The sequence below is a fragment of the Acomys russatus genome, chromosome 5 (genome assembly GCF_903995435.1).
Source record: "Acomys russatus chromosome 5, mAcoRus1.1, whole genome shotgun sequence".
Taxonomy (NCBI): Eukaryota; Metazoa; Chordata; class Mammalia; order Rodentia; family Muridae; genus Acomys; species Acomys russatus.
In genome coordinates, this window is record NC_067141.1 from 47,732,849 (window position 1) to 47,760,307 (window position 27,459).

Consider the following 27,459-nt stretch of genomic DNA (forward strand, 5'->3'; position numbering starts at 1 on the left):
GATACAACAAAACTGATTCAGTCCATAAGCCTTGGGGTAGAGAAAAAGAGGATGAGAAGTTCAAGGTCGTGGGCAGCTACATTGCTCAGCTCTATAAGGAGTCTAGGCCAGAGTGGGCTACATTTGAATCTATCTTAAAAATCTACATCTAAACAAAAAACCTAACATTTACTGGGTAACTACCATGTAGCTGTCACAAAAATTGACACATTAATTCTTAGTAGTCCTGTACAATATGTGCTGCTCTCTCCTGGGATGGACTCTGAGTTTCCCAAAAATCAAGTATTTTCCCAGAGTCTCCAGTAGTAAAGGACAACACCCAGGCTCTTTTGAACATAAAATAAGACTACAAAAAATATACTCTTGGCATGCTCATGTTTATATTTTTTCATGCTTTTGTATTTCCAAGTTAATGGGAAAAAAGTTTGTTTCATACCTGAAATTGTTAACATCAATGAGAAAGGCACTCTTAAAGAGTGAAATCATGTTCTTGCAAAGCCAGTGAGAAATTGTTTAAAAAACAAAAACAAAAAACCACAGTTGTGTACTTTTGGTGTGTCCTGTTGAAAGACCCAATGGCACATTTGCTATTTTACTAAAGGAGAAAGTTGGCTTAGTTATCACTAGCATTCTATGGGAATAACTCTTTCTAATCTATTTAGGATAAATGTATAAACTTTACATCAGCTCCAAATAAATATTAACTCACTGAATGCAAGACACTGCTGTGGGAGTCCAGTAATGCTCCGAGATCTGAAAAAGCATTCCCTCCCTTGGCTACCTGTTTTGTCCTCTCTACTACATAGGACTATGCCTTTAAGAGTTACCCTTTCTTTTCTGTGTCCTATGCATACAGTGTGCCTGAAATAATATTTTAAAGCTTAACTTTTACTTGTAAATTGAGAAAACTTTTAGATCTATTGTCCAAGGCCCTTTTCATTTATCTGAATTCCAGTTCCCCAATGTGAACTGCTTCTTTGTGAGCGCACCACAGTGAGAGCAAAGATGGCCTTCCTTCCCGTAATAGAACAAGCCCCAGACCATTCTTCTGTAACTAACAAAAGAGGGTGACATTCCAGAATCCATCAGCCACTACTCTTTCTGGAGCTTTATTTTCTACCCGTGTCTCCCCAACTCTGAACATATTTGGATATACAATTCACTCATAGTGATCTTATCTATGTTGATGGTTCCTTGCTGAACCCATGCAAAAAAATGTCTCAAGGTGGAAAGGACTGGTCAAAGTTTGAAGAATTACAAGTGAAACAAGAGCATAGACATGGGAGACAGCCAGTGACTTCTAGAACGCTTACATGGCAAAGCACTACTCAGGTCCTAAGATCTACCAAGCATTTTAATCAGATATCTACAAATAAATGCTAACTCGTTGGATTGTGATAACCAAGATAGAAGTCAAATGCTTAAAGACATAGAACAAGAATTGTTTTGGGTAACTCATATCCATGTTGGAGGCATGAAATTTGGGAGTCATTTATAAATCTAGCATTTGTAAATACTAGATGGTACTAGAATTTGAATACATATCTAAAAGACTTCAATATCAGTATTTGTTACATTATGCTATATTTGGCCATTTTCTGTCACTTAAGTTATTTTAATCTGAATTTCATTCAGGAGGAAAAAAAACAGGAGTTACCATTATTCCTATAAAAGAAATGAACCAGTAGGAAGATTTCTAAGAGCAGTGTTACTCAAATCTCTTAAAAGGTACACAAACACGAACGTTCTCGGCTGCCAAGAATCACTGCTTTTCTTAGACTATGCATGCAGTGGCGGAGCAGTGAAGGAACACTATCATTAAGTTAAAGAGGCATACCCAAAGTCAAGGTATAACAATGACCAAATTACATAAAAATATATTATAAAATGTACTGCATTTAGATAAGAAAGTGACTCTCGCAGCAAAGGAATAAGGAGAGCCAACAATAATGACAAAAGAGTTCATTTATTAAGAAAACCCAGAGATCATAAGTGTTATTTGCCTCTTTTCAGAACCCCTAATTAAAGCAAAAGCTGAGATTTTAAAATACTCATACACTCTATCATAAATGGATATTTTAACACCTTTCTTCAAAACTGATTAACAATAATTAGAAAGAAAAAGAGAAAGAAAGGGAGGAAGGAATCAGCAAAGACAAACAAACTGGACAATAATATTAATCACCTTGACCTAATTGCATTGATAGGACACCCCATCAAGCAATACCTGAATACACACCCTTCTCCAGAACAGGCAGAACACTTATTAAAACAGATCAATTTTTTTAAATATATAAAGAATTTAAATCTTAAAAGATTTCTCATTGTATCAAAATTAGGTTGAAAGTCAGTCTTAAGATAGCAACACTGTGCCAATCTAGCATGAGTAAGGCCCTGAGTTTGACCCCCACCTATCACATGAAAGAAAAAGAGGGAAACATATTATTTGAAAAATAAATATACATCCCTAATTAATAAACAGGTAGTCAAAGGAAAAAGGGAAATTGAAAATTATTTTAACTCTAATAAAAATTAAAGTGTAGCATACTCTAACTTGTGGAGGGAAGAACCCACCCATAAACATAAATGAAGAAATCACAAATAAATGACTCAATAACTCAATGCTTATTGGGAAATTCAGGAATGAAGATTAAATACACTTACACAAAAATTCTAGGAATAAAAAAAATTCTAGGAATATTTCTAAAAGTTAAGACCAAAATATTTACAAAATATTAAAAAAGCACAGTTCTGAGGTAGAACACGTTGTCAAATACCCTTTAAAATAGCAGATATTTCCCTGATGACTAAGGACATTGAACATTTCTTTAAATGTTTCTCAACCATTTGATATTCCTCTGTTAAGAAATTTCTGTTTAGCTCTGTACCCCATTTTTAATGAGATTGTTTGGTTTGTTGGTGTTTAATTTCTTGATTTCTTTATACATTTTGGATAATAGCCTTCTGTTAGATGTAGGATTGAAGAAGATATTTTCCCAGGCTGTAGGCTGTAGGCTGTCATTTTATTCTGTTGACAGTGTTCTTTCCCTCACAGAAGCTTTTCAGTTTCATGAGGTCCCATTTAACAATTGTTGATCTTAGACTCTGGGCTGTTGGTGTTATGTTCAGGAAATTGTCTCCTGTGTCAATGAGTTCAAAGCTCTTCCCCACTTTTTCTTCTAACAAAATTAGTGTTTCTGTTTTTATGTTGAGGTCTTTAATCCACTTAGTCATCAGGGAAATGCAAATTAAAACAACTCTGAGATTCTATCTTACCCCCCTCAGAAAGGCTAAGATCAAAAACTCAAGTGACACACTACATGCTGGCAAGGATGTGGGGAAAGGGGAACACTTTTCTACTGTTGGTGGGATGAAAACTTGTTTAACCACTTTGGAAATCAATCTGGCACTTTCTCAGAAAATAGGGAATAGTGCTACCTTAAGACCCAGCTATAGCACTCCTGGGCATATACCCAAAAGATGCTCCACCATACAACAAGGACATTTGCTCAACTATGTTCACAGCAGATTTATTCATAATAGCCAGAATCTGGAAACAACCTAGATGTCCTCAACTGAAGAATGAATAAAGAAAGTGTGGTACATTTAAAAACAATGACATCTTGACATTTGCAGGCAAGTGGATGGAACTAGAAAATATCCTCCTGAGTGAGGTAACCCAGACTCAGAAAGGCATGCAAGGTATATACTCACTTATAAGCAGATACTAGCCACATAGTACAGGATAACCACACTACCTTACACAGACATAAAGAAGCTAAATAACAAGGAGGACCCTAGGAAGGATGCTTAATCCTCATTCAGAAGGGCAAATAGAATAGACACCAGATGTGGTTGAACAGGAAGAAAGCCTACCATAGAGGTCCTCTGAAAGACTCCACTCAGTGGGGGAATAATCCAAGCAGCTGCTGATACAGCCAAACTCTGGAGTGTAGCGCAGGGAGTGTTATGGAAGAGCTGGGGGATAGAAGGACCTGGAGGGAATGGAGCTCCACAAGGAGACCAATGGAGCCAACAAATCTAGGTGGGTCGGGGCTGCAGAGACTGATGCACCAACCAAGGACCTGGCATGGTGAGGACCTGGAACCCCTGCTCAGATGTGTAGATAGGCAGCACAGTCTCCTAGTGGGTCCCATAATATGGGGAGTAGGGGCTGCCTCTGACATGGACTCTGGTGCTCACTAGAAAGAGGATGCAAGCAGTCCTGATGAGACTGGATGGACAGGCTGAGGTCAGATGATAGAGGAGGAGGGCTCCCCTTTCTGAGGACTAGAGGAGGGCAGACCAGGAGGAGATGAGGTAGGGGGCTACAATCTGAATAAGTTAAAAAAAATTAAGAGATAAGAAATAAAATAGCATACATTTTTTAAATGACATCTCTGCTACAGGACCTATATATTAAAATCTGAATGCTTCTAGTTCTAATTTCCATCTAATAAAAACAGATACAGATGTACACGCCTAACCTTTCTCTGACTAATGTGAGAAGTTTGTGCATTATCAATTGTCTATATTCACACAAGTTAGTATAATGGTTACGAGTGCTGAATTCTCCACCCATTGTCTGGATTCACAACCTTAAGACTAATAGTAGCCATGAGAATGAGGAAGATATTTATCAAACATAGCTCTAGCTTTCTAGAACAAGTTAAGAATCAGTAAATCCCACCTCCTAGAGTGACCTGAAGAACTAAAGAGACTGCCCTTTTGGCTTGCAAATATGTCTGTCGCTAAGGAAGAGCTAAAGAAATATCAACCACTATTAAATAGTTTTCGAAGCTTGTAGTCAAGATGTGGAATGAATTGTGTGTGTTAAAATAGTATATAATCATGGAAAAATGTAAGGTATTTAAGTAATTTGCAAGTAGGTGTTAAACCAAAAAGAGGGATGCTTTCTTTTCAAAGAGAGGACAATGAGTCAGTGAAGAATTCTGTATTTAATGAACTGTTTGGGGACCAGCCAACAAATGTAGCAACCTAGCATTTCAAGTGATACAGAAGTCCCCGTTAGTTCCGTCCTGCTGCCTGCAACTACTCCTTATTACATGCTCCACTCAACCAGCTGATGGGCTCACGTGTTACAGCTTACAAAACAGAACATTTATTTCTCAATTTATTTTTAAATGGCTAAACAACAGCACCCAGCAATATAAAGCCTGAAAAATCTTCATTTGGTATTTAAAAAAAATAAAAATAAATGTGTTACAGATTTATTTAGTAAGCTTAATTGGTGTGTGTATAAACGAATTTGCAAATCAAATATTAAATAAGCTAGGTTATACTAATAAACCGTTTTGAGAACTAAGTAGGGGGTTATGTTAACTGCACATTTAATAATGGAAAGTTCACCCACAGCCATTCAGAAGACATGAGGAAGTCTGTCACCATGACACACAATGGCAAGGAGACAGTCCAGCTAGAGAAAGCAAATGCATGTGGGGACCAGAGCACCAGGGCTTCTGAGTCGCCTGCTGGTTCACATCCATCTTTCTGCAAGCCAGCAGACTGAAGCACTCATCACATGTCACCACAGACATCGGCCTTGAACCACACCAAACCACATTTAGCAGTGGAATTAGAAGGCCAGAAGAGCATAGCAACATTGTTTAAAAGGAGGAGAGTCAGACAGTAGGCAAGTACTTAAGTCCAGAACAAGAGAAGAATCACAGCAGCTTTGAAAACTGACTGAGGTCAATGACATCATTACCAGACATTTAGCTAGAGATTTGCTGCTTATATATTACTTTCACATAAAAACTGCTATCTATATTTATATGTGTTTTATTCAAATCCATGGTTTATTTATAACAGTGGAGCCATTTTTCCTCTTAATTCTATTTTGTAATTCTAACTAATGATAAAGATTTAGGTCCCACTTGACAAGCAAGTGAGGAGGAATTTTCCACATTTCCCACTGGGTGAGGCCTGATTTCTGAGTGTTTCAACGGCCATTCCTAGAACCCACACAGACCATGCTATGACTACAGTGGCTACATCAATGAATTGTGGAAGCTTGTGTAAAATCTAAGACAGCTAAAGTGAACTGTGAGTATATCTGATAATTCATTCATACATGAGAAAATTTGCTGTTTGGACTGATGACAAGAGGATAAAATAAAGGCATATATAACTGTCCCTACACATCTGAAGGCTGGCTTCTGAGGGAAGAAATAAGCTTCTACTGGGTTGAACTTATAAATGCATATATCATTCTGTCTAAATATACAAAAGACAAAAATTACTCTAATCAGAGCATGCACCAAATGCTACATCACATGTCTTGAACATTTACTGTCTCTCAGACAGAGTAGTGAACTCCCTAGCAAAGTACTACACTGCATTCTCTCTTGCCAAGCTAGAGAGGATGTTGGAACAATAAATAGGATCAATGTCCTCTAAAATTCCCCCGCATTAAATTTGTGTCGATGAAAAACACAAAGTAAAATATATAGTCTCAAACTACTAATTACAAAGCTGCATCTTTCCTATGTATCCGTACTTCATAAATACATGTTAATTAAACCATACTGCTGTTAAACATATCCAATATAAAGTTCTTGTTTGGTATAAAATACTTAATCATAAAAGTCTACCTTACTGGAAAATAAAATATAATTTATAATGATTATTTTTCTTTGTTTTGCTTTTCCTTTATCTTTTTGAAGCAGGGTCGCTCATAGGCTGGTCTCAAACCAGTTATGAAGCCCAAGCCAGAACAAACTCCTGCTCTTCCTGCCTCTATTTTCAATTCCTGGAATTTACAGATACCTGGCAACTGCGTTACTGTCTGATGTAATTTCAATTTTACCTAACAACAAAGGTAAACTGTTGATAAAGAAAAGTACAGCAATCTCTATGCTTCTTCCAGTGGTCATGTTGGACAACTAGGCTTCTGACAGAAATTAAGAGCTTTGGGGAGATGCTCAGGGTGATGGCACATGTAATATACACAAACCATCTGCCTTGACATTTACTATTTGCATTTCTCAAAGACAAAGACTTTCAATTGAGGTTTAGAGGGCTGCAAAGAATTAACTTCACCTTTGTCTTCTGGGAACACATTCTCCAGACACAACAGATCTGAAGTTAATATATTATCTATATTAGGCAAATCAGAATAAATATTAAGACATTTTTTGAAAATACAGAGACAAATATCTTCTCTCCTAGCACATGTAAATATGGAAATAATTTGCCTTAATGTTGTCAAGGAAATCATACCAGGACCATTAGAATGAGTCTTATAACAAGTACCATGTTAGAACAATGTCTGAGATGCTGGACCATTCCCAAAGGCACACTATTGCTTAACTGTTAAGTTACATGTTTCACACTTAAATTTTGCTACTGGGTAAAATTCATCTCCTTTACAGTCATTCATATTGACACCACAAAGTCATTTTTAACTTTGAAGCTTTTTGTAAATTTACATTAGAATAAACTCAACACACACTCCTAGACCAGATATATATATCAGTTCTAGTTGCCTAAAATTATTGCTTCTAAAAGGACACAGTGGTACAGGCTTACAATCCCAACACTCTGGGGCTTGAGACAAAAGAATTGCACTGAGTTCAAAGATGGCTTGATCTAACTCATAAATACTAACCCATGTTAGGGCTGCTTAGAAAGACCCTGCCTCAAAAAGCATCCATAAGTTTTCTAATTTTTATTTCATATTACTTACAATGAAAAACTTACTATAAACCTAAAATTTCAGCTTGAAAACTCATTTTGAACCTTATAACATCTTGGTTTATCTTGTGTTTGTTCAGATGTGTGCATGTGTGCATGTGTTGTGTGCTAGCTCGGGACATGCTAGGCAATTCCTTTGTCAGTAATATAGACCCACAACCCCAGATATTTCTTAAAGGGATTTTTCAAACCTGTAAATATTTTTGATTTTTATGAACTATTTCTCAATATCAGTCCCAAATTCGATGAAATGGATAATGTAATGAAATGAAAACATGTGTTTTACTCCAGTTCTCTTATCTCATTAGAATGTCACATTCTTATATTTCATAGGTCTCGTTTTCATAACTGTATTAGGCTCAGATCGGGACTTACCCTTTTAAACATTTTAATCTTTTATGCACCAGCCTTCAAAACATTTCACTCGGCGTTACAGATCACAAGGTATATGTGGGTTCTAATTGTTGAATTGGTGGGGTGAAAATAGAAAATGCCACCTTTATTGTCAGCCTAGCAAGATTAACTAAGGCTGTCCATCAGCTTAGAGTTTAGCTCCAAAAAGCTAAGGCAACATGGACAGTATCAGGAAGACAGTCTCCTGCCCGCCCATTTCCTTTTATCCTAGAACCCAATTCTAGGTACCAAATAAGTCAAAACCATTGGGAACACAAACACAGAACTTCGAATAGCCAGACTCTAGAGTTATCAGATGTGTAAGCACTGGAATTGATGTCACTTGTCATTTTAAATATTTCAGTCAAGAACTACAGAGAAAAATTACAACTAGATATTGGTAAGAAAAGACTTAATTGGTCTCACTTACCACTTTGGGATTTTGAGAACCATTGCAGATTCCAGTCTACATTCCTCTGATAAAAATCTCTGAATAAAAAAAAAAAACAGGACGCTGTCTTTGGTGAACTTCAGGTGCAAAGTTACTTCAATTTCATTTTTTAAAATATCATTAAAATGAGAAAAAATAAATATACACAGGTGAGTCCCTGGGAAATCTTTAGCACAACAAACCTCATATCTTGGGAGGAATGAGAGACTTCAACAACCCAGAAATTCTAAGACATTACAGAATGTCTCATCAACAGAGACAGAAGCTCTATATTCTGGCTTCATAACACAGAAAAAGAAAGTAGAAGCAATTTTTATACTTTGTAATTCATTTCTCATCTATAATTGGCATAGTTTCAAATATATACATATATACACATACATTTACATATTGAACTTTGGCTGAATTTAACATGAAGCTTTATCACAAAACAGATTTTAGGATCAACTTAATTTAGCATAAAAATGGCATAATGATCAGACTTTAAGGCTTACTTAATAAAGTAAAAAAGCCTTAGTCACAAATAGGCCCATGCCTGTTAACCCAACATCTGGTGATAGAGGCAAGAGGACCACCAAACGCTTTAATTCAGCTTGGTCTACACAACAAGACCTTGCCTCAACAACAATAATGACAAATTATAATTGATATGGTTATTATGAACTAGCAATATGCTCTGGTAAGAAAACCATTCTTTAAAATGACACTCTATTGTCTATCAAAAGCAAACAAAGTAAAAACATGATGAGATAAAACAGTCAAGAACCGTGAGATACAAACCACCTTTCATTTTATATCTATATTTTTGTATAGTTTATCTAATGGGACTGAATGCTTCATATGATCTGATATATAAAATTATTCTTAAATGGACCCACACATGTAGACTTTATGACTTTGTGTTTTTAAATACATAAATTAGAAAAAGATGATAGCTCCTTCGTGAATGGCAGTTCGATGCTTTAAAATTCCTTACGATTTTCTTCAAGCTGGGTAAAGTGGCACATATTTTTAATCCCAGAACTCTCTATGAATTCAAAGTCAGATTGCTTTACATAGTGAGTTTAATGGCAGCCAAGGCTACATAGTGAGACCCTATCTCGAAATATTTTTTCTTCATTATTGTTGTAATGGCTATTGGCTATTTTGGCAGTTTAATATGATACATTATAGTCGATTTATACAGCTTGGGATTCACCAAGCTTGACAGTTTCTAATTTAAAACAGCACTTTGTCTACCTTCAGTATTTATATTTCCCTCATGCTACTCCCTGCTGGACCTTCAATTATTTTACATATGCAAAACCATCAGATGTAACTGCTCAGATCCCTGAATCATCTGTTGCTCATTTTCCTGCAATCTATTATTTCTGAGTTCTTCAGAAAGAATGCATTAGATATATATGTGAAATTAACTTTTTCTTAATATCCTAGAGGTGGTAAATCAAATACATTTTAGTTGCTCATCCCAGTTAGAGAACTTTCACTTGTTTTATTATTTCACTTTTACACCTTTGGATTTTCTACCTGTTAATTTATTAATATAATTATTCTACTGTGTGCTTGTTTGTTTTTGTCTTTAAGTCTTTGGACAGGTGTTTACACATAAATTTTTGTCCACTAAAATCAACGTCTATGCTATCACAAGCTTCATCTCTGTTTTTCCCCTTACCAAAGGCTACATTTTTCTTAGACATCTTTAGAATAGTTTTTTAAAATCATATATTTAGCATTGTAACAATAAAACACAGGTAATTTAAACTCTATTATGTTCCTTTAGAAGTTAGCAATCTTTGGGCTCAACCAGTAAAATCATCAGCTAAACAATTAGAACTGTTGTTGTTATTTGAGACAGGGTTTCTCTGTGTAGCCTTGGCTGTCCTTTTGTAGACCAGGCTGGCCTCAAACTCACAGCGATCCTCCTGCCTCTGCCTCCCAAGTGCTGGGATTAAAGGGATGTGCCACCAAGTCTGGTTTAGAACCGATTTGTATGTTGCTAGGATGAGTTTAAGAACAGCCTGATGTATTTGCCAAACTCTTCCAGATGGCAGGTTAAAATCTGTTTCTCCTCCGGATTCTGTTGAGAGCTAGTTATAATTTTCTTAAGGTAGAGAGATCTTTACATCAGGATGTTGCTATGGCCTGAATGGATGTCCTGCAAAGTTCAAGAGCTGAAAATGTATGGATTTAACATCCATTTAATTAATGTATGATAACAAATGGCTATGCTGAGATTAATAGGCAATCAACAAATGAGGAGGACGCTCGTGAATCTGATTGTGGACTTCATGGAAATGGCTTCATAAATAAGGAAGCTTCCTTCCATCTTCTGCCATGTGCAGGTATAGAACCCTTGTGCCCCAGACACGGAAGCACTCAAGGCACCACCTTGTGGGTAGAATAAACTTAGCCACACGTGTCTAAATCTTTTTTCAGGATATACAACATTACAAAAATGAAATTCAGTTCTTTATGAATTTCATCCTGGGGTATTTTGTTATAGCAGCAAAACAAAGGCATGCAGGGGTCCTTGCGCTAAAGTTACGAAAAATAGGGTTCTCAATTGGCTGGCTGCAATATGACAAATATGCTTGGGACAGAGCTCCAGAGTCCACTAGGATCTCAGAGCCCTAGCAGATTTTCCAGAAAGAGCACCCAATCCCACTGGCCAAGGAAGTCACGCAGACACCCGCGAGGATTCTGAACACTGTTTTGCGCAGCTCTTTTCCTCCAAGCTCTTTGGAGCTCTAACTCTGCTCTTTCCCTTTCTCCGCAAGAAGACACCACGGTGTCTACTACCATTCTCATTCCTTGTCGCATAGTCAGGACACTGCTGGTAAACAGAAAGCCAGAGCAAATATGAAGCTCTTCTTACAAATGTCTTCTTCACAGCTTCCTGTCCAGCAGCTCCCTCAAATTAGAATACTGTGAAATGTTTTGTGGCAAGAGGATAGCCAATACGGATTACAGAAGTTATTCTCCACATCGCCTTGAACTGGTTTTCTCCCCCGTCATTTCAATTCATAGTTCTCTCCTTGGGCCCAGTTTGGATATCTTGAATCCGGGTTAAACACATATAAAATGCTAAAAGAGGTATGTGTTTGGGGTGGGGGTGGCGGGTCAGGGTGAGTTGGGTATAGCATTGCGTGCCTTGTCCCAACATTAGGAAGGCAGAAGAAAAAGCATTTCCGGTTTCAGGTCCAGCCTGACCTATATGTTGAGACCCAGTGTTAAAAACAAAAACAAACCCCAAATCTTAGAAATTTAAATACTGTAATCATGTTGACAAAATATTATTATAAGTCGTGTTGTTTCTGACATGAACAGAGCCGTGTTCCATAGAACTTGAACTGCATCAGTACGGACTCAGCAGAAGGAAAACATCGCCACAGGCTGAAGCCAACCTGCCTCCACATCCTTCACTCCTGAGCTCTACTGTCCTATTTTCATTCACATCAAAAGGAAAACTGGCAGCTCAGAACACTTGGGATCATCAGGACTCTCCTCCTTTGCCAGTTGTAGCATCAGTTTGCTCCATTGTTAAGTTTGTCTTTATACTTAAGTTTAAAATTTATAGAAGCATCTATTTCTCTGCAGGGAAACGAGAGATTTTTTTGTATTTTGGGTTTTCTTTTTGTAAAGATTTACTTATTATTTATACAGTATCTGTCCACATGTGTGCCTGCCCACCACAAGAAGGCACCAGATCTCATTATATATAGGTGGTTGTAATACGGAAATCCATCAATGTAATCCACCACATAAACAAACTGAAAGAGAAAAACCACATGATCATCTCTTTAGATGCAGAAAAAGCATTTGACAAAATCCAACACCCATTTATGTTTAAAGTTCTGGAGAGATCGGGAATACAAGGCACTTATCTAAACATAATAAAGGCTATATACAGCAAACCAATAGCCAACATTAAATTAAATGGAGAGATACTCAAGGAAATCCCTCTAAAATCGGGGACCAGACAAGGCTGCCCACTTTCCCCATATCTCTTCAATATAGTTCTTGAAGTTCTAGCCAGAGCAATAAGACAGCAAAAGGAGATCAAAGGGATCCAAATGGGAAAGGAAGAAGTCAAATTATTCCTATTTGCAGATGATATGATAGTGTATATAAGTGACCCCCAAAATTCCACCAGAGAACTCCTACAGCTGATAAACACCTTCAGCAAATTGGTAGGATACAAAATAAACTCAAAAAAGTCAGTAACTTTCCTATATACAAATGACAAACAGGCAGAGGAAGAAATTAGGAAAATTACTCCCTTCACAATAGCCACAAGCAATATAAAATATCTAGGAATAACCCTAACCAAACAAGTGACGTTTTGAAAAAAAAACTTTAAATCTCTGAAGAAAGAGATTGAAAATGGCATCAGAAGATGGTGGGATCTACCTCGTTCGTGGATCGGGAGAATTAACATAGTAAAAATGGCCATCTTACGAAAAGCAATTTACAGATTCAATGCAATCCCTATCAGAATACCTACAAAATATTTTGAAGATACTGAAAGAACAATTCTCAACTTCAAATGGAGAAACAAAAAGCCCAGAACAGCAAAAACAGTCCTATACAATAAAAGATCCTCTGGAGGAATCTCCATACCTGATCTCAAGCTGTACTATAGAGCAACAGTAATTAAAACAGCATGGTACTAGCACAGCAATAGGCTAGTGGATCAATGGAATCGAACTGAAGACCCAGAGATAAATCCACACACATTTGGTCACTTGATTTTTGACAAAGAAGCCAAATCCATTCAATGGAAAAATGACAGCATCTTCAACAAATGGTGCTGGTCTAACTGGATTTCTACATGTAGAAAAATGCAATTAGACCCCTATTTGTCACCATGCACAAAACTCAAGTCCAAGTGGATTAAAGACCTTAACCTAAAACCAGAGACATTAATCCAGTTAGAGGAAAAAGTGGGGAAGAATCTGGAACACATAGGCACAGGAGACAACTTCCTGAACAGAACACCAAAAGCCCACGCCTTAACGTCAACAATTAATAAATGGGACCTCATTAGGCTGAGAAGCTTCTGTAAGGCAGGTGACACTGTCAAGAGGACAAAGCGACAGCCTACAGACTGGGAAATGATCTTCACCAACCCTTCATCTGACAAAGGTCTAATATCCAAAATATATAAAGAACTCAAGAAATTAAACACCACCAAATCAAATAACCCAATAGAGAAATGAGGCTCAGAACTAAACAGAATTCTCAACAGAAGAATATCAAACGGCTGAGAAACACTTAAAGAAATGCTCGACCTCCTTAGTCATCAGAGAAATGCAAATCAAAATGACACTGAGATTCCATCTTACACCCTTCAGAATGGCTAAGATCAATAACTCAACTGACACTACATGCTGGCAAGGATGTGGAGAAACAGGAACACTCCTTCATTGCTGGTGGGAATTCAAATTAGTACAACCACTTTGGAAATCTATCTGGCGCTTTCTCAGAAAACTGGGAATAGGGCTTCCTCAAGACCCAGCTATTCCACTCTTTGGAATATACCCAGAAGACGCACTACCACACAACAGGGACATATGCTCAACCATGTTCATAGCTGCCTTATTCATAATAGCCAGAACATGGAAACAGCCTACATGTCCCTCAGTAGAAGAATGGATAAAGAAACTGTGGTACATTTAAACTATGGAATACTACTCAGCTATTAAAAACAAGGAATTTCCGAAATTTGTGGACAAATGGATTGAACGAGAAATTATCATAATGAGTGAGTTCACCCAGAAGCAAAAAGAGTTAAATGGTATATACTCACTTATATCGAGACACTAGTCCAAGGGGTACGTCCCCATGAAAAACTTTATCTACCAGGAAAGTGGGTAGAGGACATTCTATTGAGACATTAGGTGTGAGAAGCCTGGGAGAATGAGGAAATAGAAGGATCCAGAGGGTCCTGGAAAACTACAGGCAGGTCTGGGCCCTGGGGTCCTCCTCAAACTATGGCACCAGCCAAGGAAAATATAGGCAATAAACTTCAAACCCCTACCCAGACTAGCCGATGGACAGGACATTCTCCACCATTAAGTGGAGAAGGAGATCTGACTTTCACACAAACTCTGGTGCCCCATATTTGACCATGTCCCTTGGATGGGGACACCTGGTGGCACTCAGAGGAAGGATAATAGGTCACCAAGAAGAGATTCCATACCCTATGAGCATATACAGGGGGAGGAGGTCCCCCTCAGTCACAGACATAGGGGAGGGGAATGGGGGGGAGCGGGAGGGAGGAATGGAAGGATACAAGGAATGGGCTAACAATTGAGATGTAATATGAATACATTAATAATAAAAAAAGGAAAAAAATCTATCTAGACCTAGAAACATTTTAACTCCTAAACAACTAAGCTTAATTGTAAGACTAAACTATCTGATCTTCAACCCCATCAGAGACTTGAGAAGGAATAAAACTTAATTTTCTGAGTGAAAAAAAAAAAAAAAAAGGTGGTTGTAAGCCACCTTGTGTTTGCTGGGAATTGAACTCTGGACCTTTGGAAGAGCACATGGTGCTCTTAACCTTTGAGCTATCTCTCCAGCCTAACATGAGAGGTTTAAATGACAAATCCATGTATGAAGATAAGCACTTTTACATTTTTTATTTTTTTAAATTTTTATTTAATTAATTTATTCAGAGTCCAACTCAATTGTTATCCCATCATTTGTATCCTCCCATTCTTCCCCTCCTCCCACTTTCACCCTATTCCCCTCCCCTAGGCCTATGACCAAGGGGGACCTCCTCTCACCTTTATATTTTTAAAAACTATTTTCATAAAGTTGATAATCTCACAAAAAAGCAGATATTTGCTGAGCATGGATTTCTCAACTGACAGATATTAGATATACTAACACAAATAAATATTTAGATATACTGAAGGCGATTTTAATGCTGAGGTACAGGGCCTAGGGATCATAGTTGTTTTAAGGGTCCATAAACCTCTGAAGTATCTTCAAATGGTAAGAATAATTGAAAATTAAACATTTAACATCTGGTGTTAATAACACACCATCAGAGCCAGAAAACATAATTACGTGTTTGTAGTCTGAATGGAAATACTCTTAAGCGCTTAAGAGTTCTCAGAGTTGCTAGGAACTTCACCTTCTATACCTGGCTGAGTCTAGAAATGTGAGACCCCATCCCAGTTGTTTGCCACTGGGATGAGTAGGCAATCTTTCCTATAGGTGTTCTTCAGGTACCTGTACGGCCAACCCAAATGCTTGCTACACACATACACACACACACACCACACACACATACACACAATCCACACACACAAACACATACACTACATACACACACCACACACATATACACACATACACAAACACCACACACACACATACACACTACACACACATACACACTACACACACACACCACACACACTCACAGACACACCATACACACCACACATACAAACTCACACCACACACACATACACACACATGCACACATAACACACACACATGCACACACAACACACACACACTTTTGTATTCACAGGATATTTACTTTCAAAGTACTTGTGTGAACCAACAATTGGAAAATATTTAGCAAATAATACTCTGGGTAACCAGACATCTCCAGATGTTCAACTTCCCACATGGCTTTATAATCACAGCTGCAATTGCTTTACAATTGTTTTCTGTAACACAGAAATGAAGTTGTTGTCTTAAGAGTCTTCAATCTTTTAGAGTGTTCTATAAAGCCACAAGTTCCTGTCTAGGTGATAGCTTCCAACCACAGCCACATGCAGAAAGAAGATAGAACCACGCTGAGAACCCACAAGTCTCCAACTTTAGGTGAATTAGAATTTCAGATTTACAGGTCTTTTGGGTTCTCTTAATTACTTATCATTCAAGTTGCTCGAAAAAGGTTTTTTTGTTTGGTTGGTTTGGTTTTGGGGTTTTGTTTGGTTGGTCAATTTGGTTTAGTATGGTTTTTGGTTTCAATTCACCACAGCTTCTTAATAACAGAAATAGTGTTTTAAATAAGCAGTAATTTTTTTTACAAAGAAACATTAAGAAAATTGTGTTTTCAACCACATACAAGGGAAGCAATGTGACGTAAGTTTGGAATATTGAAGGATGGTATGCCTCTACCCATAAACCTCCTGCAACATCACCCTTTTGCTTATGAAAAATGAGGTCAATTTAATCAGAAGACCTAGGTCTTCACTCTAGCTCCGCTGTTGGTACATTCACATTGCCAACTGACTGTGCCTAAGCTTAATCTCCTGAGGTACACATATAAGTAAATAAATGAATCACCACAGCTTACAAAAGGCAACTGTCATTAAATGGTAAGTTTCCTGAAAAGAACTTGGCAATTTTTAAAATAAATTATTTCAATGTGGCCACAGGCACTTTAATGTCAGTTAGTGGGTAAGGTGTGGCAGGAAGATTGACTACATGAGTTTAATACTACCAGACTAGAAAATATAATGAGACTCTCTCTATAAGAAAAAGCAAGATAAATGTATACTACTTCATTTTATATCACTATGGCAATAATGTTCTTAAATGTCACGGGCCTGATCTCCATTTTCACAGATGTTTTACTCATTCTCTTGGATGTTTAAGTGGTTTATATGTCAGTCTTCCAAGTTATTTCACTTGGATTACAGATTGCAAGGTAAAATGTGTAAATTACTACTTTCAGAGCAGTTCAAACACTGACTATCCCCTAAAGCTGCCCACAATCAAAGAGATGAAATCAGTTTTCATCATGCATGACAGGGCATCTGTTTATGCTCTAAAGGAGGCAGCACAATAACATAGTTAAGACTCAAATAGTAAAGACCTTGGGCTTGGTGGGCTCAAATGTTTCCCAGGCAAACAATTTGTGTTTGCTGTGAAAGCAGCCACACATAAGCTGTAGACAAGTGAGTATGGTAACACACGGATGAGGAAATACATGTTTCTATAAGTTGGTCATTAAAGAATGTGTGTGTGAATGTGTGTAAGTATATAACCCTAAACACATATATACATATCAATGCATGCATACATATTTTTCTGTTTTTAAGTATTAAAATAATATATAAGGGCTAGAATCTAATTCGGGGTCTCATGATTACTGGGCATGTATGTTTCCACTGAGTCACATAACAAAACTTATTTATTTTTACAAAATAAATTTTAAATACTATTTCAAAGAAGGCTGGAAAAATGTCTCGGTATTTGAGATCACTTGCTGCTTTTACAGAGGACATGGGTTCATTTCCCACACCTACATACTGGCTCATAACCAACTCCAAATCCAGTTCAAGGATATCCGATGCCCTCTCTGACATCTAAGGGCACCAAGCTTACACATGGTGCACATATATACATGTAAGTACTCATGTCCATAAAAATAAATCTTCAAGAATTTGTCTAAAATAATAAGCTATCAGCTGTATTTGCCCCCTGCCACCACAAGTCGGTGCCAACCACTTCCACTCTAGAATTCTGCTCCTCAGTCTAACAATGCATACTGATTACATGGTGCGCTAAATGGATATTCTGATTCAATAGGACAAGGATGGATCTAAGATTATAAAATTCAACTTGTCTCCCACATAATTAAAGTTGAAATGACAAAAGAAACAGCTTGGTCATTAACAGTCCTCTTGCAGAGGACCTGTCTTCAGTTCCCAGTACCCATGTAAGGCAGCTCGCAACCACCTGTACCTTGAGTTTCTGAGTATCTGATATCCTCTTCTAGTGTCTGCAGGCAACAGCTCTCATGTACACACACCCTGACAGAGACATATATGCATACAAACAATTTAACAAAATCTTTTTTTAAGCTGAACCTCACTATAGAATTTTTGGGGGTAGCAGAAATATGATAAAGTTCATGTGAAGAGGGCGCTCTCTATTTATTTGATAGCTGTGATGACTAAAACTGTCTAATTGCAAATAAAGTGTTACATACATATTTTTGTGATGAATACATAAATAAATAAGGAAAAGTTTTGAATGTCAAAGATTGGAAGAAAAAATTAAAGAAGATCTCAGAAGATGGAAAGAAGATCTCATACTTATGGATCCATAGTATTGACATAGTAAAAATGGCCGTCCTACCAAAAGCAATCTCCAGACTCAATGCAATCCAATGAAAATTCCAAGACAATTCTTTACAGACCTTGAAAGGACAATATTCAACTTCATATGGAAGAACAAGAACTCAGGATAGCTAAAACAATCCTGAGCGACAACAGAACTTCTGGAGGCATCATTATTCCTGATTTCAAGCTGTACTGCATAGCTGCAGCAATTTATAAAAATACATGGCACTGCATATTGATCAATGGAACCGAATCAAAAACCCAGACATAAATCCACACAGCTATGGGCACCTGACTTTTGATAAAGAAGCCAGAAATACACAATGGAAAACAAGAAAGCATTTTCAACAAACGGTACTGGGCTAATTGGATGTCATCTTTAGATACATGCAAATAGATCCACATCTACAACCCTGAACAAAACTCAAGTCCAAATGGATCAAACACCTGAACATGAAACTATAGGCACTGACCCTAACAGGAAAGAAAGTGAGGAATAGCCTTGAATGCCTTCGCACAGGAGATTACTTTCTAAACAGAACATCGATAGGGTAGGCTCTAATTCAACAATTAATAGAAAAGACTTCACGAAAAATGAAAACCTTCTGTAAGGCAAAGGATACCATCAATAAGTCAAAATGTCAGCCTACAAAACGGAAAAAAGTTGACCAACTCCACATGATAGAGTCTAAAATATATTTTAAAATCTCAAGAAAGTAGTCATAAACAAAACAAAAAATCTAATTTAAAAATGGGGTACATAGCTAAACAGAATTCTCAACAGAAGAATCTCAAAAGGCCAAGAAACACTTATAAATAAATGTTCCACATCCTAACCCATCAGGGAAATCCAAATAAAAAACACTTTGAGATTCCATCTTACACCTGTTAGAATGGCTAAAATCAAAAACACAAGGACAGCATGTGCTGGTGAGGACGTGGAGCATGGAAAGCACTCCTCCATTGCTGTTGGGAGTGCAAACTTGCACAGCCGCTATGGAAATCAATATGGCAGATCCTCAGAAAATTCGGACTCAATCTATCTAAATACTCTTGGGCATATACCCATGATCCATCTTACCACAAGAATACTTGCTCAACTGTATTCCTAGTGGCTTTAATCATAATAGTCAGAAACTGGAAACAACCTAGATGTCCCTCAACAGAAGAATGGATAAAGTAAAAATGTGGTAAATTTACACAATGGAATATGACTCAGCCATTAAAAAATTACATCATGAAATTTGAAGGTAAATGGATGGAACTAGAAAAAAAAATCATTCTGAATGAGATAACCCAGAACCCAGAAAGACAAACATGGTATAAGTGAGTATTAGCTGTTGGGAGCAGATGCGGAGATCTATACGCAAACATTAGGTGGAGAGAGAACCAGTTTGGAGGTTTCCATCAAGTCCCTCCTCTTCTAGTTCAGAGAACCCCACAGAAGACAGGCAGGAGAAATTCTAGGAGCCAGAGAGTCAAGGATAACAGGAAAGCAAGGCCCATAGAATCAACTAAGAAGGGTTCATAGAGGCTCACAGAGACTGCAGAAGCTATTGCAGAGCTTGCATGAGTCTGTGCGAGGTCCTCTGCGTGTACATTACGGTTGTTGGTTTTATGGGCCTCCTGGAAGTGGGAGCGGGATGTCTCTGTCTCTGTTGCCTGTTCTTGAGAGCCCATTTCCCCTAACAGCTTCCCTCACTCAGCCTTGATGTGAGGGTTTGTGCCTGTTTTTTTGTTTTTAAATTCAGTGCCATATTCAGCTGATGTCCCTGGGAAGTCTGCTCTTTTACCAGACAGACGGAGGGTGGGGTATCTGTGAGAAATGGGAGGTTGGGGAGGGGGAATTGGGAGGAAGTGAAGCTGCAGTAGGGGTATATTGTATAAGAATAAATAAAATAAAATAAAATTCCCTTTACCTGCTAGTGTGTTAGCTCCTCAAGGTTTAGAACTGTACTTGTCTTACTCTCCACTAAATATCTACCAATAGCACAGTTCTGTCACATTTAAACATAAGCACATTCATTGATTGATTAAACATATTTATGTTTGTATACACAGTTTAACAACAGTGAGCTCCCCGCCCCCAATTCCTGATGTGGCCTTTAGTTTCTGATTCTGCTTCAACTTCCTGAGTGTTAAAATTACCACGCCACACTACCTGTTTTATACAATGCTGGATTTCAAATTCAGGGCTTCCTGTATTCTAGGCCAACCATCTACCAACTGAACTACATCCCCAACTACTTACACTGGCTTTTACCTGAGTGGGCAGAGCCAGGTTTATACTTCGTGAGGCAGCCCTTTGACTACTGCATGTTTCACAATCAGTGACAATATGGCACAAGGTCTCTGCATTCTTTTTTCCAGGATTTTTGGAACTGGAACTTTTTAAACTCTCATCTCTCCTTCTATGCTGGTCATTCCAACTGGATAACCAAACAGTGTTGGTGGGGTGATGGCCTTGTGAGAGAACTGAGTACTAAATTTACAAAGAATAAGGAGAAGGAAGCATAAATGATGATGTATTCCTACTGATAGGTGGAGAGCACATCCCAAGACCTCAAGGAGCCATGTTTTTCTGTGGGACTTCAGAAGTTAGTTCCTGAGAGCCTTCTGCATTTGGATTTTAGGATATATTAAAATTGGTTTCTGACAGTTACAAACAAATTAAATTAAAATAATACTTTTGGGAGTATACATATTCAGTATACACATAGGCAAAATTATAACCACAAGATGTCTCAAAAATCGAAGAATGGGGGGCTGGAGAGATGGCTCAGCAGTTAAGGACACTGACTGTTCTTCCAGAGGATCTGGGTTCAAATACCAGCACCCACATGGCAGCTGACAACTGTCTGTAACTTCAAAATCTGACATTCTTACATAGATACACATACAAGCAAAACACTGCACGTAAAATAAAGGTAAATAAAACAAAGCAACCCCTTTTTTAAAAATGGAAGAATGGAAAATATTATGCAATAATGAGTTTAGTAAATGTATGATTATTATGAAATATTATTAATAAAAACTATTAAAATAAGAGTACTTATATGAAGACTAACATATCCTGAAACAAAGACTCCTATAATTACTCTAGGGAAAGATATGCCAACAATGGACACTTCTAATAATATTCAAGATTTTTTAAGAGGTTTGCTATAAGCATAGTTTTAACTAAAAAATTAATAACTGGAATTAATTAATTGGGTAAATATAATTTATTTTTGCCCAAAATAAATAGGACATCAGCAGAAAATGGTGTATAGTATATACAGTAGATGTGAAGTTGAGGATGGAAGAATATGAAAATATCACCTGTCATGCTATTGCTGTTAACATGTACATGGAAGAAAACATATCAAAATGTATTGGAGTCAATAAATTCTCTAAGACTGTCCTATGAACCTATCACTTCAATATGTGAATCAATTCCGGTGACTCCCATAGCCAATTTATTCTACTTAATTAATAAAATAAAATAAGCTTTGATAATTGAGTAATTCACTTTTTTATTAAGTTATAATGTAGTGGGGAAAAAAATCCTAGCAGTTTCTTTCATATTACAATTCAAAATACCCATTATTTTCCAAGCAGAAAATGAAAATGTCAAAAACAGTTTTGCTGTACATATTTAGTTGTTTTCTGCCAAATTAATGAAAGGAAAATATTGCACTTTGAATTGGTTAATTACTATGAATCCTTCTGCAAAAGGCTCCTGTTTGCAGAATTAAGCCAGCCTCAGCTGGCACACTTCCCTCACACTCATGGAGACTAGACTATAGGCTCCACTGTACTCAAGAGACATTTAGTTTTTGTCATCATTCAGTAGCTTACTAATCAGCCCTAACCACTCTGCATTCAACTGTCTGGATACACGGGACAAAAAGAAAGCACTTGCACAACAGGGATGCAGCACATTTGCTCCTTTCAAACTCTAAGAACTAGCTTTAGTATTCAATATACAATGAACAAATACCATGATTTCTAAATCTTCTAAAAACTGCATGCACTTCAAGAAAAATCATCTGTGGCAATGCTACTTAGGCAAATCCTCCAGGAACAAAACAACAGATGGAAGGAGATCCTAAAAATGATCATTAGATATAAACATCAACATGCATATCTTTCACATGTAAGTATCATGACCAGTAAAAAATTAACAGGGAAACTAAAAACTTAATTCCTAAACTATCTAGCAAAACATTTATTTTTATTTATTTTATTTATTTAAATATTTTATTTACTTAAAACATTATTTGTACATTAATGCAGTGATAATATGATACAGCAGCTAGTCCATGGCTATAACACAGATATTTAAAAGGGATAGAAACTATAAATACAGAAAAAAATAAAGAAAAATATGATAGGAAGGGGGAAGAAACATGATTTTTAAAAAGATAAGATGAGACAAAAACAGAATACCAAAAATTATTATAATAAATGTGAATGATCAAAATATTTAAATTAAAAAGCATAAAGTAACAGACTCCTAGAAATAAAATGCATAACACATTGCTATAAAATGTATTTAAAGTATAGACCACAAAAATTAATAGCAAAAAAGTATGGAAAAATGACACAGCATACTAACTCTAGTTAAAGAAATTTTGAGTCACTACAACACCATCAGAGAAAAGCCACTACAGAAAAGAACTGTTACCAAAGATAAACAATAATTTCATGATGATAAAGTTGTTAATTTCTCAAGAAAATCAAATAATCCTATATCATTATGCACCTAAATACTGAGCTTCAAAACATTAATACATGATAAACTAAAAACAAAATAGATCATAGTAATTTAAGGGATGAGAAAAATAGAATAATAAAAAAAACATTAAAAATACAATTCATTCTTTTAAAACATTAGTAAAATTCCTAAACCTCTAAAACAAACTGATAAGAATTTAAATATGTAAATGAGTAATCTCAGAACTAAAAAGTGATATCACTACAGATTCTGTATATAAGCTATATTTGGAAAACTCTATGCCAATAAGTTGAACAATGTAGATTAATTTCCTAAAATTTTCAAATTAAATTTATTTATGAATAAACAAAGAAAATCCTCAAAATAGACAACTTTCCTCTACGTTCTACAATATACTTAAAAATAACTAATGACTATACTCCTCAAACTGTCCCATGAAATAGTTCACTCTGGGAAGCCAGTATTATGCTGATGATCAAAAAAGATCAACAACAACAAGAACAAAACTCATCACAACCAGGAAACGACTTCCGGAATATACGTCATTGTGTGACTTGACAACTGGCATTTCATCACACTAAGCAGCTTCTAAAAACAATAAAATAGACAATGAAGTGAGAAGACAGTCTACAGGAAAGACAAACTAATATCAATAATATAAAAGTCAAAACATTAAGCACTTGAAGCAAATAATCTAATCCAACCAATAATTGAGCCAATGAATTAAATAGACACCTTTCAAATGAGCTACAAATGGCCAATAAATTCCTATCTAAAATGCTCAAAACTCTTATCAATCAGGGAATAACCAGGAAAACTACATTGAGATTCTAACTCATGTCTGTCAGAATAGCTATTATCCAAAGAGGGTGGGGGAGATGCTGTTGGGAATGTACAAGTCAAGAACATCCACCCATTGTTGGTGGGAATGCAAATAAGTACAGATATTATGAAAATCTTAGGCAGGCTCTCTAGAACCCACAACCACCACATAATCCAGCTATTCTACTTCTGCTTATATACCCAAAACATTCAAGAGTAGTGAGCTAGTAGAGTTTTCTGTACCCATGTTTTATCAGGGTCTTACTCACAATAGCTAAGTAATGGAAATATCCTAGTTGCCCATCGAACAATTATCAGATAAAGCCAATGTCATCTATATAAAAGATTTTCATTATGAACTGAAATTATGCTAGCAGAGAAATGAATGAAACTAGAAATTATGATGTTAAGTAAAATAAGCCAACCTCAAACAGACAAACGTTCCTGGTTTTTTGTTTGTTTGTTTGTTTGTTTTTGTTGTTGTTGTTGTTTTGCATATGTGGTATAAGGGAGAGGTCAGATAAATAAAAGAGGTTCCATTAGAGATGTAAACAGAGTATAACACAGGGTAACTGAAGCAATTTTTTTAAAAAAAGGTTTATTTTGGAGAGAGGAAAAGGAAGAGGGAAATGTTATAATTTCATATAATGTCTAAAATAAAAGAAATTTTTAAAATTAATTGACTCAAATCTTCATCTCTGTAAGCCTTTTTATTTACTTGTTTTTTGTTCTGAGTTTTGTTTTGTTTTGAGAAAAGATCTGAAGTAGCTCAGGTGGGCCTCAATCACTGTGTAACCAAGGATGAAGTTCAACTCCTGTTCCTGTTTGTTCACCTGGGATTACCAACATGAGCCACCAAGCTGGGCTATTGGTAAGCTTTTTTTGAATAAGCATTGGTATGCTAATTCCACTTGCAAATATAGAAGACTTAAACTAATCAAAACAACTTCAAGGGGAAAAAGAAAATAGACTACCACTACCTTATTTGAGGATTTTTATAGGTCAGCAATAATCAAGACAATACATTACAAAGATAGACAAAATATTTTCAAAACTACCCATACAAAAGTGAGCAAACAATTTTCAGAAAAGATACAAAGGCAAGGAGATATCATAATTTTAAAAATTGAAATTTGGGTATATACATGTACGAAATTCTAAAATAAAAATATTGTATTACAAAAATAAACTTAGATAGTACATAACACTGTATATAAAAATTAACCCAAAAATGATTTCATGCTACAAGTTAACAATTCTGAAGCTAATATTTACGATATTATGTTTCAAGCCCAAGGAAATGGATAATATGGGCTATTGAAGATTGACCTTAAAGATAATCAATTATGATAAGACAAATTATCATATAGCAAATTAGAATCAAAGACTGAAATATGAATTCACAATCAAATAACAAAACAAAAAATGCACAGCTGCAAAAATAACTCCAAGTATTGGTGTAGGAAAGCTGCATGTGTTTCTGCCTCTGTTGACAGAAGGAGACAGCACACCAGTAGCAGGAAAGCAGCCGAGCAGACAGCGTGTGGACCTTGGTGTGTAAAGAGCGTGCTCAAGAAGCAGAAGCCAGGGACCCTTTAAGACACGATTGCAAGGACAAAACACAGGAAATGGAAATAATGTCAGAATGCAAAGAAGTCCTCAAATCAATAAACAAAAAAAGGCTTGTATGTCAAGGGAACGCTGGGCCACTCTGAACCGGCTCCTACTGGCTTAAGCTAAAGCAAGCTCGGCAGTAAAGCAAGTGGCTAACGTAGAACATGAGTATGGTCTCTAGTGTGAAATAAATATATATGGTTTCCCGCTGACATAAAAAGCGATTAAGGAAGAAGAAATAAATCTTTCTTACAAAATTTTAAATAATAGATGTAGTTACTTCTCTATAGAGGCCATAATTACCATCTCTTCATTTCCTTTATTTCTAGGATATAGTTAATGACTTACTTCCAAAGAACATAATATAGAAAGGGCAAAAATAAATTAACTTTATACTTAGGTAATCAAGAATAAACAAGAGTGACAAGGCACATTCACGTGCTTGGCCCCCAACTGCCCCTGGAAAATACACATTTCAGCTCAATTACAGTATGATGAGAAGGGCACTTTGCCAGGTGGGGGCGGGGGGTAGAGTCACACTTTATTGTACATGCTGGGCTTAAAATCCTGTTCCTTCTACCTTCCAAATGTTGGTATTTTGGGCATGCACCCTGACACTAGGCAAAAGGGTACTTCTCAAAATTCATTTGGATTATGAAGAAAATATCACATGAACCCATCCTTAAGGACAGTCTAGCCAACGCATAGTCAAGACTGATTCAAACTTCTATAGTCATGAAACACACAGAATGAGGAAGAAATGAAGGAACTATCATGGTTAAGAGCAGATGAAGGAACTGTTAAAACTAAACACAAGGCAGAGCCCAGGAAAGAAATGGCTTTAGAAGAAGCATTGGTGAAATCCAAGTAAAGGCTGAAGTTAATTGGAATGCACAATTCCAGAGCTTAGTTTTGATAAATTCCCTGGGATTATGTAAGGTATTAATAATAGGAGAAAGTAGGTGAGGGGTATGCGGGAACTCTCTGTACTACCTTAGCAACTTTTCAAGTCTAAAATTATTCTAAAGTAAAAAGTTTATTATAATAATAGGTTACAAACTTAAGTGTAAAAAGCAAGGCTACAAATCGTACTGAATATAAGAAATTACATTTGATGTTTAGTTTGGCAAAATGAGATAAAAATAATCAGTAAATCTGACTGTATCTAATGAAGAATTTATCTTCTCTAAAAGATACTTTATAGAAATGGAAAAACTAAACAAAAATAAATAAGCAATCCAGAATCTGGAAAGCATAATATGTAATAAAGGACTCATATTTATAGAACTCTCAAACTTAAAACTAATAATTTAGTTAAAATCTGGTACATATTTGAACCCCCCCCCCCCAGAAAAAACAGACAAATAGGATGGGCAAAATGTACAAAAACATGCCCAACATTGTCAACTACAAGATGCAATATAATACAACACAGTGCAGTCATTACCCAACTGGCTAAAATTTAAGACTTAGGAACTGATAGCAAGATTAGAGGAAGTAAAAATCTCTTCCGATGTTGGTTAGAATATAAAATTATTACATTTTAAAAAGCAGCTTAGGAGCTTCTTAAAATTTTAAGCATAAACCTGCCATTCAATCTAACGACAATACTCCTGAGCACTTACTCAAAAGCAAACAAA

The 27,459-nt window shown here is 36.4% G+C and overlaps 1 protein-coding gene across 7 annotated transcripts in view; it reads right to left on the reverse strand.

The window, feature by feature from the left end:
• Positions 1-27,459, reverse strand: part of Rfx3 (regulatory factor X3) — a 263,116-nt gene that overhangs the window by 171,380 nt on the left and 64,277 nt on the right. For 5 of the 7 annotated variants that reach the window (XR_007830654.1, XM_051146298.1, XM_051146297.1 and 2 more), the window contains exon 2: positions 8,540-8,598. The exons of the other annotated variants lie outside the window; for them this stretch is intronic. Coding sequence is in view for 3 of the 5 variants with exons in the window: in XM_051146297.1 (XP_051002254.1) it covers positions 8,540-8,598 (59 nt within the window). In the remaining 2 variants the exon portion in view is untranslated. The remainder of the gene's footprint in view (positions 1-8,539; positions 8,599-27,459) is intronic. 7 annotated transcript variants of the gene reach the window in all.